Source organism: Haematobia irritans, chromosome 2, assembly GCF_050003625.1.
Source record: "Haematobia irritans isolate KBUSLIRL chromosome 2, ASM5000362v1, whole genome shotgun sequence".
Taxonomy (NCBI): Eukaryota; Metazoa; Arthropoda; class Insecta; order Diptera; family Muscidae; genus Haematobia; species Haematobia irritans.
In genome coordinates, this window is record NC_134398.1 from 61,025,172 (window position 1) to 61,045,577 (window position 20,406).

At 30.5% G+C, this 20,406-nt stretch overlaps 1 protein-coding gene across 1 annotated transcript in view; it reads left to right on the forward strand.

Moving 5' to 3' along the window:
• side-II (sidestep II transmembrane protein) overlaps positions 1-20,406 on the forward strand; it is a 645,324-nt gene that overhangs the window by 82,094 nt on the left and 542,824 nt on the right. The window contains exon 2 of the mRNA XM_075294734.1: positions 9,193-9,942. Coding sequence (XP_075150849.1) covers positions 9,585-9,942 — 358 coding nt within the window. The 5' untranslated portion in view covers positions 9,193-9,584. The remainder of the gene's footprint in view (positions 1-9,192; positions 9,943-20,406) is intronic.

Below are 20,406 nucleotides of genomic sequence, written 5' to 3' on the forward strand. Positions count from 1 at the left end.
TAATATAGAAGAAGACTCATAAATGATTTATAATGAAGAGTCGCGGGTAGTCACGTTTTTCTCCCGACAAAAGAGTCTTTTATGCTCATAAAATTAGCTCATATTCTGCCTTTTTAATCGCCAAGTAGACTCGAAAAAGACTCGAAAGTGCTTAAAAAACGACAAAAATGCTAGCTGGGAAGTACCCACTCGAAATGTTTAGTGTATTTACAATACACTAATGGAATTCTGTATATGGTACACAAATACAATATTAACAATTGTGGAATTTGACATTAAAAATGTAATAAAAACCTGATGTGAAACATCGATGTCTGTATGGAAATGAACTTCTATGATACCATAGTAACCTAGAGATTTGTTATATTTTTTTTTACATAATTTACACCACATAAAGTAGAGAAACAATTTTAAACAAACAAGTAACATTCTATTTTTGAACAATGTGAAGTGTCACAAGCATATTCTGTCCCTTGTTTCATATGTAATTTCTCGTGATGGCATACGTCTGTTACTTTGAGTGACATGTATAACCGGATAGAATATATGATGAGAATGACCATAGGAAAAAAAACAAATGTCAACAGAAGTTTTTCTTTATAGAAATATTCCTTTAATAATTAATTAAAATATGTATATGGTTTCTTAAATGACATCATAAAAAAAAATAAATGTTACCTACGGTTTTTGAGATAACCCAAAATTTCCTGAAATGTCCAAAACCCTAAGACTGTGGCTTAACTTTTATGGGAATATAAAAAGGCAAAGAAAGACATTTGCCCCAATACCTAACATAATCCCCAAAAATTCACTGTGTTTAGTGTTCATTTCTAAGATTAAATAAAAGAAAGATACATTTAACACATTTCATTAAAAATATTAAGCTTAGAATTTAATCTGACCTCATGAAAGGGCAGATTAATAATGTTATCATCGCCTGGGTAACAATCTTACTTTCTCTATGCCCACTAGATAGATATGTCCTTAATAAATGTTCTGGGTATTTATTTTCAGCAGGACTTTCGATGGTCCATTATATTGGCGTATACGCCGTACGCTGTCTCCCATGCTACTATTGCTGCTATTATCCAAACATCGTTATTGAAGTTTATTACTCCCACTACTCGCATTTGCCAGCACTTATCTATTTAACTATTTTTATTTTCATGCTTCAATAATAAAAGCCTCAGTCAATCTAAACGAGGAAGAGTCCTTATACTCCGACACTAAATTGCAGAAGCAATGAGACCTTATTATTTTCAAGCACACACACATCCACCGCACACACTACCACCACTTAAAGAGGAACACTCACACTTTGCCATATACATACAGCACTAAGCAGCACTTAAGGACCAATGGACTATTGGTCAGATACCGGTATAACAACATCATTTGTCTCAACATTCTCACTCGTCATCTCAGCTATATTGTATCGTGTCCATTCGTCCGTCTGTCCGGTCGTCGAAAAGGTACTTTAGAGAACAATCATACCACATTTATCTCTAATGTTGGCAAAGACAAACTTATGTTGTTTTTGATGGCATATATCTGCTTCGCATGTATGTTTTTAGTCCCTAGTTGGTGGTTCGTCGTTCTTTTTGGCCCCCTTTATGGTTCAGTCCCAGTGCGCATTGGCTGACATTACATTGTTTTCCTACTTGTCCCGTACATTGATGAGGATAATGACCATTGAAGTGATCATTGAACACACTAGGCATCAAAGCCAAAGAGGGAGCGGGGGATAGGTGATATGATGAAATGTGAGAAGGTGCTTTTCTGCCAGTTTATTTTAGAGACAGTGATGGTAAGAGCAGCGTTTGCAAGCCAATGAAACTTAAAATTCGTTTGTGGTAAGAAAATCTCATTTGTCTTTTGCCCTTGAGTTCAATACTAGAGAATTATTTTAAACGAATTTCGTGTTTTGATTGAGCTATCGAAGATGTGATAGCAAGGTCAACTCAAAAGTAATGGTCACTTTAGAATACAATATTTGGGATTGTCATGAAATATATGTCAGATTATAAGAGATATATAGGGTGGAGGATATGTATTGCAAGCAGTTTTAGGTTTATATAATTTCTAAACTGCTCGTATAATTGCTGTTAGATCTATTGTTTAGAAGCATGCAAAAACATTTTGATTATTCGAGAAAAAAAACTTATTCGAATTCAAGCGTGACTGCTTTATATTTGGCTAGAAAGTCACAAGTGTCTACACTCAAAAAAAAAAAAAAAAAGTGGGGAATCCTTTCTTTCACTTAAGCCAATTTAACTATATTTTAGTTCATGGAATTATTATGTTTGGAGAAAGTTTAATTTATTCTAATAATTTTTTGCATAATTTAGTTAAATGAACTAAAGAACGAGAAAAAAATTTAAACAAATGAAGCATAAAGATTTACCAAATTCGTACTTCTCACAAAATAGTTCATTATTTCTTTAAATTTGTAAATTTGTGCCCATTCATCGCATCTTTCACTGAACATATCGCATGAATGAAGTCCCAAAAAGTACATGAGCACTCAAAACTCAAAAGATGTTAAATCAATCAAAATAAATCTTAGCCTATATGTGAAGCGTTTTTATTTTAAATCTAAAGATTCAATATTTCAGTTAATTTAAGGACGAAAAAGGTGTTTCTTTACTTTAAAGAAAATTTGACTTAGCTTTAGCGGAGGGACACAAAACACCAAAAATTGTGTCCCAAATTTAACCCTTTCACTACCGATGTCCACTTAGAAGGACATTGGAAAAAACACTCCAAAATCTATTTCCCCACTTAGTTTCGATTTATTTCTCGATGTTATTTTAAAGTAGAGGCTTTAATATAAATAAGTAATAAATATTTTCCATATGTCATTGGTGAGGTCTAAAATACATTTTTATAAACTTGTTTAGCAATAAACGAAAAATACGAAAATTTGAGACAATTTTTCTAACATATATTTCTACTAAATGGACATTCGTACAAAAACTATAGCTGATATTTTTATACCCTCCACCATAGGATGGGAGAATATTAACTTTGTCATTCCGTTTGTAACACATCGAAATATTGCTCTAAGACCCCATAATGTATATATATTCTGGGTCGTGGTGAAATTCTGAGTCGATCTGAGCATGTCCGTCCGTCTGTTGAAATCACGCTAACTTCTGAACGAAACAAGCTATCGACTTGAAACATGGCCCAAATAGTAGTTATTGATGTAGGTCGGATGGTATTGCAAATGGGCCATATCGGTCCACTTTTACGTATAGCCCCCATATAAACGGACCCCCAAATTTGGCTTGCGATTGCTCTAAGAGAAGCAAATTTCATCTGATCAGGCTGAAATTTGGTACATGGTGTTAATAAATGGTCTCTAACAACCACGCAAAAATTGGTCCATATCGGTCCACTTTTACGTATAGCCCCCATATAAACGGACCCCCAAATTTGGCTTGCGTAGCCTCTAAGAGAAGCAAATTTCATCCGATCTGGCTAAAATTTGGTATATGGTGTTGGTATATGTTCTCTAATGACCATGAAAAAATTGGTCCACATCGACCCATAATTATATATAGCCCCCATATAAGCCGATCCCCAGATTTGACCTCCGGAGCCTCTTAGTGGTGGAGGGTACATAAGCTTCGGCCTGGCCGAACTTACGGCCGTATATACTTGTTTCAGGTATTTTTTCTCACACTTTGAATGATATTATAGGCCAAATATCGGTTATTTTCGTAAGGCCATTTAATCACAATTCAAGAATCAAGTTTTCAGAACAAGCTCATATAGCTCTTGAAGTAATTGAGGTAGGTTTTCAAAATGGCAATTTTTGTTCTACATGCTGTTAGTACAAGTAAAAATAGACGAAAAATTAAAGTTTTTAACATTAGGTTTATTTCGGTAGTGAAAGGGTTAATAAAAAAAAAATAATTAAAATTGCATTATGTTAAAGAAAATTGTCCTTAATATTTTGTAAATTGCGCATCCTAATATTTAGTTGCGTAACCATCAGTATCACGTAAATATTTTTTCTGTGTAGTAATCGATTATCATTATGGACGGATACCGAAATTTTTTATTTCAATATCGAATCTTAAGTAATTTATGTGTTGCGAAGAATAAATATTTCAAATAAAGGATAAATAAAATAATAATTAATAGAAAATAAATTCTTTCTATGACAAATAGATATGAACAAGTATTATTTTGCTTTTCCATGAAATACTTAATATATATATTGAAACACACAGCTATACAAAATAAAATTTATATAAACAAAAAGTAAAATTTATGAAAATGTTTTTTTAATTTTTGTGTGTTTTTTTAACTCACATTAAACTCATAGTCATTCTTTTATTAAAAAAGTTTTATTCATTATTATTAAAAATTAAAAAATTAATAAAAATTAAAATTTCATATTCAATTACGATCTATTCTGATGTTGTTTTTTTATCATATCATAAATAATATCATGGAAATAGAAACACAGACCCAAAATTTGTACAGTGGAATATAATTTGTTTTGGTATGTAAAGGAAATACGTGTCTAATTTATTTTATTTAATTATTTATTATTTATTACATTTTTAAAAACTATAATATACATTAAAGCACTAAGGATTGCGTGTCCAAAATCCTTAGCCAATACAGAAAATTTCTGGAAAGATGTGGTTGATATTCGTTAGTCGAACGAATGTCAGAACTACGAAGAAAGATATCGAACAGTTAACCATGACTAAGTCGATTTCAACAAATATTTCTAACATCCTCTGTTTAAAAGATGGGCGACTAGGACTAAGTCGATTTCAACAATTGTTTCTTACATACTCTGTTGAAAGACACTCTGTCCATTGCAGTGTGGGGTATAAACACCCATTTCAGTGTTGATTGATTTCTTTTATACATTTGCTTATATTCCTTATAAAAAATGTACACATTTAAGAACAAATAAAATAATTGAATTAAAAAAGCTTTTAAAGTTAAAAGCATTCAAATTGAGCTATCTTTCAATTTTGTCTTTTGTTTGGAAAGACAAAATTGTCGAATGACACCTTGCTCAACGAGGCATTTGTAATTTTATTGCTTCAAATCTAATTTTACCCAATGGATGTCCTGCCCCCCAAAGTTGTGGACCGACAATATTCAAGTTCTAAGCCCTTTGTCTATAGTTTTACACTCGAACACACAAATACTTCTTTTCGACAATTCGGGAGAACACAAAAAAAAAATAATAATAATTCAATTGACAATTGCTTGTTAAGACCATCAATATAGAAAAAAGGTGAATGTTTTTTTTTTCGGAAATTTTCTTGTGTTCGGAGTGTGTTCAATGGCAGTTTTAAAAGATTAAAATGAAAAACTGGAATGAGTTTATGCTCCATTTCAAATGACACTGCTCCCCTTTCAATTTTAGCTTGCCAACCCACACTTACACATACACACGCACACTCATACGCCAGAAAAAAAGGTGTATAAATAGATTAGGGTTGTTGTTTTTTTTTTTGTATCCCCTCAAAAAGGTAATGTTTTCCATTGCGGGCGAAATTGAGATGTTCAATAATTTATTTTTCAACAAAGTGTCAAAGTTTTTAACAAGAGCGTGAACACTCCTTCTATCGTTTTTTATTTTTTATATTTTCTTTTCCGTTTATTTAACTAAAGGACAATTTATGTGATGTATTTATGTTTTCACTTTTTGTGTCCTTTATGTCTTTATCGTTATAATGCGCTATGGCTTTGTGGTATGCGTGTGTCTCTGTGTGTGTGTGCGTTGATATAGGGGGGTGAGACAAAAGTTATTGATTTGTTAGGAATTGTTGTGCTGTTATGTAGCTCTGAGTAGTACTTTACGACTAGAAACTTTTAAAATCAATTTGAAAGGCACCTTTGGGTCAGTTATGAAAGAAGTTTAAATAAGTGTATCGAAAATAGTTTGAAATAAACTAAAATTAAGTTCTTAGGTTTCGTGTGAGTGATGATGATATAAATCGAATACGTTCAAGTGTGTGTGTTTTGTTTTTCTGAAAATTGTTAAATTTTAGTTTATGTTCATAAAAGGAAATAAGTGAACATGTTAATAGAAAGAAAGTTTCATATGTAACAGAAAAAACTTTGTTGAAAAATATTTTGAAAGTTACTGTGGCATATATCCCAAATAAGGTACACAATTTTGCGTAAAATTTTATTAACACTTTCGGAAGAACCGAATATAAACGACGTAAGATACATAACTTTAAAGCCAAAAAAAGGAGCTCCCAAAGAAATACATTGGATCCCAAACTTTTGCAAATTTGAATCATCTCCAATAAATTTTACATGGTCTTGTCATCCCAGCAAACAAAGAGCTTCCAAAAAAGTACTTAGGATCCCCAATTTGTGAGACTGAACTAGTGAAAAATTGGACCATCTTCAAAGAATTTTACATGGGCTGGTAATGCTGGTGACATTTCTGAGGGTTTCAAAGCTTCTGTAAGTGGTTTCACAGCAATGTGGAACGCCGTTCGGATTCGGCTATAAAAAGGAGGTCCCTTGTCATTGAGCTTAACATGGAATCGGGCAGCACTCAGTGATAAGAGAGAAGTTCACCAATGTGGTATCACAATGGACTGAATAGTCTAAGTGAGCCTGATACATCGGGCTGCCACCTAACCTAACCTAACCTAACATAACCTACATGGGCTTGTCATAGGACGGAAGTACTTTGTTTTTGGATCCTTTGCATTGCTTTAGACACAGAAGAAAAATTAACTACATTATGGAAAAAATGAACTAGCTCATGCGAAAATTGAACCAAATTGTATTCCAAATTTTGAGATTCATTAAACTCACGAAAATTTTCCGACATTTTTAGATTTTTAATTATCATTTACGAAATTCATCTTTCACGAAAAGAAAAAATTAACTAAAAATAAAGTACAAATCTTAGGCGCCAGATCATTCCCATTTTAACCACGTTGTAGTTCATTTTTACTATTTTCGAGAAGTTTACGAAAAACTTCTTCTGTTTTAGTTAGAATTTAACTAATTTGTATGCCATTGAAATTTTAATGCCATTTAGTTCATAAATTTTTTGTGACATACTTAAAATAAAGAAAAAATTGTTGGGCTGGGAAAAATTTTAAATATAAACTAAAACAAAATAAAATTTTTGCAATAAATATTAGTTCATTTTAGCATCAGTTTTACAACATACTTTTTTTCTGTGGAAATTAAAAAAAAAACTTTTTTTTTTCCAATTTCACTTTTTTTATTTTTATCAGTATTTTTTGTAACACATTTATTTTCTTACTATCTAATTTTTAGAAATTGAAAAACTTCTTCGCTCTCACCGGGGGTTGATCTTGGGTCTGTTGGCACCATAACAGAACGCCTTAGCACACTCAGCCACAAACGCCATTGATCTACTTCTTGAGATGTTCTTTATTAGTATGAATGAAAAAATAAAGAACACTGGTTCAAATTTCTCCAGCGTCAATTTTTTTATTAAATATTTTTCTAAAAAAATATTGTTTATGTTATACATCGTTTTTATTTTGTGTTCTTTTTTAATAAATTTTGCCAATAGAAATCAACAAAAAAATAAAAAAAATAATTATCATAATTTGCAAAACATACTCAAAAGAACTTCCATGGAAGTGAAAAATTCAAACGGCACAGGTCAAAATCCCACCGGGGATGAATTTTTTTATTTTTTATTGATATTTCATTATTTTTACGAAATTTAATTGTCCAAAACTTAAATTTTCACTTAGGTTAGGTTAGGTATAGTGGCAGTCCGATATTTCAGACTCACTTGACTACCAGTCCATTGTGATATCACAGTGGTGAAGTTTTCTCTTATCACAGAGGGCTGCCCGATTCTATATTAAGCTCAATGACAAGGGACCTCGTTTTTATAGCCGAATCCGAACGGCGTTAAAAAATGTTCACTTAAAACGGTCTAATTCTGTACTTTCTAAGATTTGTCTAAAGGAACTCCATCGGAAGTGGAAACAATTGGCGAGGGATGAGCTGTAATAGAAATGTTTGTGGAACAATTTCCATTTTTTTTTTTGCTGGAATAGGACTGAAGTACTCCCTTGTTGGGATCCATTGATTCGCTATAGAATTCGTGCTTTAGAATTTCATTTGAATGAAGAAATAACAATTTTTTATAAAATATTTTTCTAATTAATTTTTATGTTAAACATCGTTTTTAATTTGTAAATATTTTTCCGTTAAAACTCGACAGAAAATGTTTAACCCTTTCACTACCGAAATAAACCTAATATTAAAAACTTTAATTTTTCTTCTGTTTTTGCTTGTACTAAAAGCATGTAGAACAAAAATTGTAATTTTGAGACAATTTTTGTTTTACTTCAAGAGCTATATGAGCTTGTTCTGAAAACTTGATTCTTGAATTATGGCCAAATGGCCTTACGAAAATAAGCGCTATTTGGCCTATAATATTTTTCAAAGTGTGAGCAAAAATACAAAAAAGAACCCGAAACAGTATCAGCTATAGTATTTGTATGAATGTCAATTTACTAGAAATATACAGTAGAAAATTTTTCTCAAATGTTCTTATTTTTCGTTCATTGTTAAAGAAGTTAATAAAAATGTATTTTAGTGCTCACCAATATGGAAAATATTTATAGCTTATTTAGATTAAAGCCTCTACTTTGAAATAATATCGAGAAATAAATCGAAACTAAGTGTGAAAATTTTGTGTCTTTTTCGAATGTCCTTCTAAGTGGACATTGGTAGTGATAGGGTTAAGTTTTCGTGATCCGATATGGCTTTTTTGCAATAACATCCGAACATACATCAAAAACCTACCTGTGCAATATTTCAAGTCGAAGCTTGTTTCGTTCAAAAGCTAGCGTTGTTGCAACAAACGGACTGACGGACACGAACCAGAATATATACACTTAATGTGGTTTGAGACCAATATTTCGATATATTACAAGGAGAATGGCAAAGTTAATATACCCAAATCTTATGTCACAAAAATATTTTGTGACAAATTTCAGGTCAGCTCAGAAACAAATGGGTGTACTTCTAAAATTATTTTTGGAAATTGCCATTATTTTATTTTTTCACATCCATGATTTACCATTTTTTCACACCCACAATTTACTAGGAAAATAATTAAATTTTAATTTTCTATTATTATGACCATTTTCCCCCTTCAATAATATTCATGTTTGTTTCTTCTTTCAGCTGGGATAAAAACCAAACAAACGCCAAAGTAACAACCATATCAAATTTATTGGGAAAGACAAGACTTGGAAAAAAATATCAAAACTCAAAAAGTCTTCCATAAAGGCAAATGAGTACAAGGCTATAGTAGATTAAACAATATCTCTTGGAAAAGAAAGAAACTCATTAATTTTCTTTTAATACAAACAAATGAAAAAAAAATCAATTACCTAAAAAAAGACAGTTCGTGGGCACCAAATAAACGGTGTAGAAAAATAACTTCATTTACAAGCTGCTGGAAATTTTCAAAAACAACCCATTCGTATCACAAGCAATTGGAGAAAGTTGAAAGTCGTGTTTATGGTGTTGTGGATTTCTTTAAGGCACAAGCGAAAGTCAAGACCAGTAATAAAATGAAGTGTCATAAATGTCAGCAAATCCTAATGGCCAGCCCATCAAATAGTTGTCGTTGTTGTTGTAGTTCTACTACAACAACCATACCTACGGCTGCAATAATGACAATATCCTGTTTGGCAAGCAGCCGTCGAGTTTTCACATCATCATCTTCCACATTTAGCTGGATTTTTATGACATTTGTATATCTGATGCTCCTTTTACCCGTTCAAAATGCATTAGCACGTCTTCACTCGTCTTCCGCCTCATCTTCAGCTCTACATAGCATGGGTTTAGTCGGTAGCAGCGGAGGTGGTAGCAGTTTGGTCGGCAGTAGTTCCAGCATGGGTGGTTCATTATCCTCTAAAGATGCACACGGTAAGTTTTAGTCTAAGTTAAGTTGATCTCCTAAAACACAAAAAAGGATTGTTTTGCCTTTTTAGCATTTTATTTTACGTTTAGTTTTAAGTACGTTTGCTTGCCATAGTAACTTTACGGAGTGTAAGTAAAATCACTAGGTGTTGGTCGTTAGGACAAGACGGCTGGAATACTACCTGAAACATCATCAACATTTTAACACGTTGGTCTATTTTGCATAAATATCATTTTGTTTTACAGCTTACACTTTGTTTGAGATGTTGATATTATTTCAGTTTATTTTCTAGTTCTGTTCTATATGGAAATTCCAAAAAATTGCGGTATATTCACTTGAATAGTTGGGCGCGATTTACTTTCACTATTGTAGCATTGAGCAAGAATGTGTTGATGGGTTCTTGGGATTCTTAGTAACATTAGCATACAAATGCAATTATCTTGATGCAAAAGTAATAAATTTTAATTTTAATTTAAATTAATTAAATTAAAATAAGAGAATTGCATTAAGCTTGGCTATAAGCTATGCAAGAAATGTACACTCAAAGAAAGTTTACTTGGATCCAAAGATTTTGATCTTCCCTTTAGAATTTTGGTATTGATTCCTAGCCAAAATGCAGCTTCTTTAAAAGAAGGAATTTTTCAGGGTACAGATCTCATTTAACGAATTTTCAATCTCTTTTTGTGTTATATTATTAAAGCTATTCAGGTACAAACAAATGCTAGTTCAAAAATTCAAATTATAGCGGATACTTAATTAAAAAATTATAGCGGATACTACACACAAAAAATTTTTTTTCTGATTCAATCACGAAATTAATTGATCCAATTAATTTTTAATTGAAATGTCCTCAATCACAGAAATGATAGTATCAATTAAAAAATTAATTGAAGGTCAATTAAAAAGTTAATTGATTCAATTAAAAAATTAATTGATACTATTATTTTTGTGATTGATTTTTGTTTCAATTAAAAAATTTGTGGAATCAATAAAATTTTTAATTGATTTTTTTTTTAAACTCAATTAAAATTTTAATTAGAAAATTTTTCGTGAAATTTTTTTCTGTGTAAGTTAAAAAATGTTTTCTTAATTTCAAAAAAAAAAAAAAAATAAACCAAAGATGCTATATCTTGAAAGTTCCAAAATTTGCGCCTAAATTTAATTTAAAGAAATTGTGGCAAAGATTTTAATCTTTTTAATTAAATTTTCATTATTTTAAAGAAATTGGTCCCTAATATTTTGCTATTATTTAATATCACGTAAATATTTTGTTCATTGTAGGAGACAACTATAAAGGGAAAGAGAGAGGGAGGGCGAAATAGAGAGTGACGAAGAAGGGCATTTCTGTGCCATCATTTTGAAAAATCGCTATTTTGAAAAATTACTATTTTCATGAATTTTCGAAAATGATACTGGGATAAAAACTGCACCCAAAGAAAAAACTTAAATTAAATTTCCCTTTGTCATAAAATTTTCCTTAAAGACCAAATAAACCCGAATTAATGAGGAACGATTGTCTCTTATGTTTCTAAAATGTCATTCCTCAGAAAAGAAAACTCCTCTCAACTTAACTGAACCGATCAACTTGAACACTTCACAAATCAAAGAGTACGTAAAAAGGTACCAATTGGACAATCGATTCTTGCTTTCCGATTATCAACATTAACAACACATGAATATTTTTTTTAATTTCTAGAGTGGGCTTAGCCCAACCTTTTGATGTAAGATCTTGTACTCTTTGGAACTTGTAAGGCTTTGTCTTGAACTCATATTACAATACTTGTTGATCTTACAGATCGATTGCCTTTTGTTAGATTTTGTTTATGGCGTTGTTGCAGTTTGTTGGAATGTCTCCTATCACAAAAATAACAGTATCATTCGCTAAGCTCAATTAAGAAAAATACAAGTACAAAAATAATTGATACAAAGAATTGTTGTGATTGATTTTTGTTTTAATTATAAACAAATTTAATTTTCAATAGAATATTTTTTTTTAAATTCAATTAAAATTTTAATTGGAAAAATGTTGGTGATATTTTTTAAGTCAAATAGATTTCCCTTTTCAGAGATTACGTAGAGATAAATGTCAAAAAAGTTAGGTACATTTTTAGTTCTTAATTTTTTCCCCTATTTTTTTAAATTAAATCCGAAACAAATACATGAGTGTATGTTTAATAAGATAATCATTGTAAGTGTGGCCATCATAGATGATAAATATATGTGTGAAGAATAAGATTTGCGTAAGAAAAAAGAAGGTTTTTTAGTAGAATGAATTGAAAGAAAAAAACTAAAAGAAAATTGTACTTCCACATACATTTGTATATATATATTTGTTTTATTGGCATTTCCTTCTTCTAGGTAAATTTGATGACACTGAAAAAAAGCATGCCCGGTTACAAAGATTTTGTCTTTACTTTAAAAATTTTGGTATTGATTCCGAGCCAAAGAAGCGGAGAATACAAGTAAAGATACTTTTAAGACACAATTGTCTTTTAAATTTGGGTTTTGTGTACTTGCTTCTAGTAAGCAAATATTAATTTTTCGCTTTTTCAGCTTTTTTTTCGTCATATGCTATCAAAGTCCTTTACAAATGAGTTAACAACAACTTTATTTTCCAAATTAACACTCGACTTCCAGTAGAAATTATGCTATGTTTCAATTAAAAACGTCTTTAAAATAAAGTGTTTAACGATTTTTTGCTTTGTAGTCAAGATGAAAAAAAAAACAACAAATTTAAAGACAATTTCATTAGATTTAAAGTATTTTTCTGAATTATTAAAGTCAAGTTGACCTTAGCCCAAACATTTTTTCTTTCATGTTACGATACCCATTTTTAAGTGAAATCACTTAATTATAAGGACAATACGACTTCATTGAAAAATTTATCGGCTTTTGGACAAGGAAAAAAACTTTATATTAGAGAAATGTGTCTTCTATGCTAAGCAAAATTTGCATTCGTAGTTTAAAGACATACAATTTTTGACCTCACGACAGTATTTTTTTCAGTGGATATTGTAACGTTCAAGAAATTAACAGATGTATTATTTTAGAGCTATATCAAAAAATATTAATTGGGATTATAAAAAATGAGTTTTAATTTTCTTATTCGAAATCCTATTCAGTTATTTATGATCAATTCCAATATATGATTTGGGTTTAAGTTTTACAATAGAGACGGGTCTGCCCTATTCAAATTGAGAAATCTGGAAATCTCTAAATTTTTGTAGGGTCATTTTGTGGCCTGCATGTATTATCTACAATTGAGACCAACACTGCATTAGCAAATCCCATTTCCTTTGGTTCAAAATAAACGATTCGGATATTTTTCCCTTACACACATACACACATATTCCCACTCTTTTCATTTGTCGTTATGTGGTTGTGTGCACTTTGCATCCCATTTCCCATCCCATTTACATGTTGTATTTTGTGGTTTACATTATCACTCCTACCCATTGTAAGTGAAATATGCATGAATGTGTAAATGTAACCCAGGATACCGCCAGAACTGAGAAAATAAAACAACCATAAAGAAAAACTACCCGTATGCAAATTTATCTTTATTTCAAACACCCAATCCCTACCTACCCCAACATCCATTTTCATTTCCATCTCCGTTAAGTATTATAAAAAAAAGTGTTATTTTTTTCTCGTATTTCATTCGGCGGGACTACGAGTACACATAAGCGGGAGAGCTGACATTTTCTGTCTGTCGTAGATCTCAGAGATGCTTTATTTGTTTTGTGTGCCCAGAGTTTTATTTACATACATTTTATCTTTAGTTTTTCATCGTTTTCCATACATTTCTCTTGGCTTTTAGAATATTCACATATAGTTTTGGAAGGGGCGGGTATTGTATTATTATTTTGTTTTTTCTTTTTGGTTTGTATGTATCGGCAAAGTCCTCAGTTTTGTCCAAGCATGTTTTATGATGGGGAATTTTTACGTTATCATGTGTTAAAATTTAATTTGATGTAAGATTTCGATGTTTTTCGAAGTATATATCTTCCCAGTCATGAAGATGACTTAAAAACAAATGTATACTTTAATGTTGATTAAACTAAGTGCTTGAAAAACGAATACGAGATCCTCTACTAAAATATATTGCAAATATCATGTCAATTTAATGTCATTCGCACACAAGAATAATTGCCAGACATTAGAAAAATTAAACATTAAACTTTGTGTGTGTAAGCCTATAATTATACACGAATCACATTCATCTGATATCATAAAGTGTGAATATTACAGTGTGGTAATGTGATTAGAGGATTATTATCGATAATCAAATTATGTTGATTGTTAATTTGATCAACTCAAATCAATAAGATATTGGTCTAAGTTTCATTAAATCTTCGTTTACAATTTGTTTTAATTTTTTGTTAAAAGTTTTGAAAACTAATCTTTACCATATTATATATAGAGTTTAAATAAGGTGTAGCCATATAGGAGTAAAGCCCAACTATTTTGTTTTCTTAAATCTCCTTTTTTTTGCTTTAACGGAGTTTAAATTGTTACCAACTAAATCTACTGAATTAGTATGCCATCACTTTTTAGGGACTCTATTATTGCAGTTAAATGAACTAAAACAAGTATATACAGTAATACGAGGGCGTTTCGGAAACTTCTTAGCCTATCAATGAATGACAATAGTTAGATTTTCAAAAATATTTTTATTTTTCAATATAATCTCCTGAAACTTCAATACACTCAGTCCAACGCTCTTCTAGCAATGCGTTCCCTTGATTAAAATAGTTTTCCTCAAGGTCTTCAAAATAGTGGTTTACAACTGTAATTGCATCTTCATTTGAGGTAAAACGATTGCCAGTAAGGATTTTTTTTAGATTTGGGAACAAGTAAAAGTCACTAGGAACTAAATCAGGAGAATAAGGTGGGTGGTCAAACAACTCTTTGATTTTAGCCATTGTTAAAATACTCTTGTGCGCTGGTGCGTTGCCTTGATGAAAAAATATTTTTTTGTGTTGTAAGCCAGGACGTTTTTCTCGAATTTGTACATTTAATTGATCCAAAAGGTTGCAATAGTACTCTGAATTTATTGTTTTACCCTTAGTGCAGATAATCAATCAATAAAATACCTTTCAAATCCCATAACCTTACCAGCCGATTGAATTGTTTTTGCCTTCTTTGGGGCACTTTCTCCAGCTTCAGTCCATTGTTTGGATTGTGCTTTTGTCTCTATAGTATAGTGGTGCATCCATGTTTCATCAACAGTTATGAAACGACGCTTAAAATCCATTTTATTTCGCTTAAACGATCCAAACAAGCTTGAGAAATGTTCATTCTTATGCGTTTATGATCGACTGTTAACAAATGCGACACCCATCTTGCAGAAAGCTTTTTCATCTGTAGTTCTTCATGCAAAATTAAATGGACTCGATCATTTGAGATGCCCATAATATTAGCAATTTCACGCACTTTTATTCGTCGATCATTTAATACCATATCATGCACTGTGGCTACAATTTCTGTTGTTGTTGCTGTTTTTGGACGTCCACTACGTGGTTCATCTTCAATGATTGTACGGCTACGTTTAAATTCAGCAACCCAATTTTTTACTGTTGCATATGAAAGATCACTTTCACCTAACACATTCACCATATCATTATGAATTTCTTGTCTCGATAAACCTTTTTTATGTAAATATTTAATGACAGAACGCATTTCTAATTTTTCCATTGTAAAAAATTGCGGATGTGTCTTTTTTGAACACCTGTTTCTATATGAAGGAAAAGATCGAAACAAAATTTAACTTGTGTTCATAACAGAGATGGAAGTTTCCAAAACACTTAACTTTTTTCTGTTTATACCGCGCTTTTTGTGCTAGGCTAAGAAGCTTCCGAACTGGCCTCGTAAGTTCGGCCGGGCCGAATCTTAAATACCCACCACCATGAATCAAATATTATACACTGAAAAAACAGTGAACCCACCAGGAAAGATAACTTTCGATTAATTTTAGAAAATTTGGAACTTTTTTAGAAAATTTTAACTAAACGGTATTACAAGCGCTGGCATCACTCCGATATGGCAAAAATAAGTAAATATTTTTCGACAAATTCAAGAAAATTTATTAGACATAACTAATTTTTTTCAGTAGTTAAAGAAAATTTTGTAGTTTTAAGAGAAATCTTGGAGTTCAAAATTGCAAGAATGTCTTTAGTGACATACGACACCCATTTTTGGTAAAATTTACAAATTTAAAGAAATAATGAACTATTTTGTAAGAAATACGAAATTAGGAAATCTTTATGCTTCATTTGTGTATAACTTTTCCCGTTTTTTAGTTAATTTAACTAACATACGCAAAAAATTATTTGACTAAAATAAACTTTTTCCAAACATAATGATTCTATGAACTAATATAAAGTTAATATGGCTTTAGTGAAATAGAGAGTTCACTTTTTTTTGAGTGTATCCTTTCAAATTTCAGGTGGGTTTGATGACAGCTATTCTCCTACGAAGAGCAGTTCAACCATTACACTTCCCGAAGATAAATTTAAAGATTTTACCTATGAAAGATTTTACCTATATCAAATTCTGGATTTATAAGAACAATTTTTGTTTGAGTTTTAGAGGAATCATTAACATCTCATGTGATTTATAACACCTTTATTTGAAATCTAAAATCTGTAGATTATTTAAATGAATACGAGAAATAAAATATGGAAATTTTAGGTTCAGTTTCGAGCAGTTTTCATGATTTCATGGTTCGTTAAAAGAAATCGGAACGTACGAGGAGTAAGTCAAAATATTCAGGCAAAGGAAATTAAAAAAACGGTGGAAAATATACAAAAATTACAAAGGGTTCTTCATAAAAATAATGAAAGGCACTATACTTTTTTTAGAGTTGGAATAGTAAAATGAAAAAACGAGGAAATAGTGACAACCAGTAAAATATATAAAAACAAAGTTTAGTTCCTCTTTATTAATAAGTAGTCCAAGAGGAGTTGACGGACACCTTCAAATATAAAAGTAGGCATTAAGTTCGAGTTTTGCAGCTACAGCAATTGAAAAAGTTTATTTTCTTTAAAATGAATTATTAAAGAAAAGTAAAAGACCAACTTAATACCGGCCTTAAAAACAAAAATGAAATTAAGTAGAAAACACGATAAGTTTTAAATGCATTAAAAATGTTAAATGCTAGTAAAAAACTGTTCACGCATAAATAAATTTATGTGTATATTATAAAATTATTTATGTATGTTTATACTCGACTCCCATTCTTCTTTTGTTAGAGTTTTTGAATCCCTTCCAAAATTTCAAACTTTTATACCAAAAACAGTTTTTTGTTACAAATTGTTATTTTTGCAATAAAAAATAATATTTTATCCAAAAGCTCAGCCCATTTCGTTTATATCAAGCACTGTTTCTGACTGTAAAGCTTTAATAACCCATATTTCGAAGGTTCATTATAAAAATTTAATATAGTATAGTCCACAAAATCTGATTATATTTTTCAAAAGTGAGTGGATTACATCCAAATGTTTTTCCAGAAACACCCAGAGAAAGAATATGATTATCCCAAACATGTTTGAAAAGCAAAAAGTCATTTTTGGACAGTTGGGATCATAGAGGTAGCTTCAGTTGGTTAGGGATGCTAGAAATTCGCCAATAAATTTCGGACTGCGAAAAATGTCGCAATACATGAAGTACTTTGAATCGTCAACCCTTCAGCGGTTTCAGATGTAGACTAATTAACAAGGTATTATTTCATTATAGTGGCTTCATGTGAAAATTGTTTCCAAAAAAGATGCAGGATACAAAATCTTCTTAATGATATCTCGATTTGAAAAATTCTATACTTCCGAAAATTTTATTATCGTAATGTCGCATAAAATAAATATTATCACTTTATAATTCATCACACTAAGAATTTTCAGTTTTTTTTACACATTAAAGTAGGAATTGTAAGACACAAGCTTACAATTGTTTCATTTTTAATCTTACTCCTTTCATTGCCATTGTGAGGAAAGAAAATCTTGCATTGCCCAGTTGCCATGCTCATAGACGTCTTCCCAAAAACTTTCTGCTACAATATTTTTGTACTTCTTCGCTACAGCCGGTTGAAAACATTAGAGACGATAACACTAGTTTTCGCCTTATTTTCTATTTTTTTTTTCTTCTTTGAGAGAAACAGAAACTTTTTCCTCTATAAACCAACGTTGATAATATTCACCATCTTTGAAAAAATATATATGACGCAATGTTCTAAAAGTTGTTGAGTTATAAAGCCAACTTGTTAAAAAGATAAATATTAAAGAGGGATTCAATAAGGTTGAATAAATATCCAAATGTAGTAACAACAACAAATATTTTTCAATTGTCAATCTGATTGTTAAGTGATAAGAGAGGTTTCGTAACTTAGAATTAAGGAATGAGATTAAAACAACGTTTCCAAACATTAAATAAAATATCAGAAAACATAAATGGTTCAATATTTCTAATTATTATGCAGAATAAAAGTCCAATAATATTTTAAAATACACTTTCTATACATGAGTTTATTGAAAATGTCCAGGATTTTATCAATTAAAATTTTTATTAAATAATCTGATTTTAATTAAAAGAAAGTTGATTATATTTGCTTCAAATTGTTTTTATTAAATTTAGGACACAACTTTATGAAATTTGTTTCTCTCTCTTAAAGTCGTATGCCAAAATTTTTTTAAAGTAAAGAACCATATTTTTGATTTGAAGAATCGTTCTTCAAGTAACTGAAATATTTATTCTTTAGGTTTAAGATAAAAACACTATTTTACAGATTTTGTATCTTTGGTTTACATTTGTTTGTTGGAATTAAAAAAAACATTTTTTACTTTGAAGTATCAGTTATAATTTGAATTTTTAAACTGGCATTTGATTGTACGTGAATAGCGTTATTAATATCACACCGCAATAAATAGAATGAACACTTCACACTTCTGTATTTAAATTTTAATTTAATCATAAACAAAAAATTCGTCATTAAAATTTAACACAACAAACAATTCCATAACTACAATAAAAATTTTCGTTATTTTAATGATATTTATTATAGATTAGGGAACATTCTATACTATTAGCGTTGTCTTAAATGAAAAAAATCTTTGTGTGAAGATTAAAAATCCGCTTAAAATCTAACATGTCTTAGGACCCCTTGTCTGCGTTTTTCAGTTATATTGTTTTGATCATAACTCAATATCTCTTCACAGACCAGACACTCTCATCAGTTTGGTGGTTTTATGCCATTGTTCACTGAAAAAAGCATGCCCAGTTCCAAAGATTTTGTCTTTACACTGATGATTTTGGTATTGATTCCATGCCAAAGAATCGGACAATTGAAGTAAGGATACTTTGAAGGCAGAATTGACTTTTAAATGTATGTTTTGTATACTTGAGTTTAAGTAACAAGTTTTAATTTATTCTTTTTTTCTGTTTTTTTTATTCTTCATGCGCAATTAACCGACAACTTAAGTCTTCAAATTCAGACTCGACTTCAAGTAGAAATTATACAATGTTTCAAGTAAAAATCGCCTTTAAATTAAATTGCTGAAAAACATCTCCTATTTTTAAACGTTTTTTTTGCTTTGTTTAAGACAATTCCATTAATTTTAGAGAATTTTTCACAATTATCAAAGACAAGTTGACCTCAGTCAAACAAAATTTTCTTTCATTTTAAGATTCCCATTTTTAAGTTGTATCACCTAATTATAAGGAAAAAGCGACTTTATAGAAAAATTTACCGTCTTTTGGACAAATAAAAAAATAAAAAAATCATAGCAGAGAAATGTGTCTTCTATGCTAAGCAAAAAACGCATTCGTATTTTAAGGACATGAAATTTTTGTCAGTGTTGGCATACCATTCTTATTTTGATCTTGTTTCCTTTCCCTTTTTGATGTCACTATCAATTCAAATTCGACTGTTGGATTTTTTCCTTAAAATTCGTTTAGTAAGAGTTAATATTCTATAGTGCCAATTGTAAACCCCTTTGGTTTTGATGATTCAAGAACTTTCTTTAATTTTTTTGTTTATTTTATCTTTTGGTTCTTTATGGCATTCTTCTTGGTTGTTATTTTGGTTTTATCCAGTGTTGTTTTGAGTGTCACAGTGTCCAGATGCCCCAATGGAGGAGGCATGCAAGGAGGCTAATGCAAAATCAAAAACTTGCTGTCTTCTGTTTGGTGGTAGAAAACTATGTCATTCGTCACCCCCTTTGCGACTATTAAATATCGCATGATTTTGAGTATCTGGTACACTGGAGTCCTAGAGAACAAGTTTTTAGATGTTTTATTTCTTTTTCCTTATTGTTGTTTTCTTCTTCGAGAACTCTTTATGTGAAGATAATAAATCAGTTTAAGAAAATTTGACCGAGCTTTTAAACTCAAGAGAATAAGAAACTTAAAAGTCTAGTGTTGTTTTTTGTTCTTTAAGTTGAAGATAAAGAAGAAATACATCTCTTAAAGCTTAAATC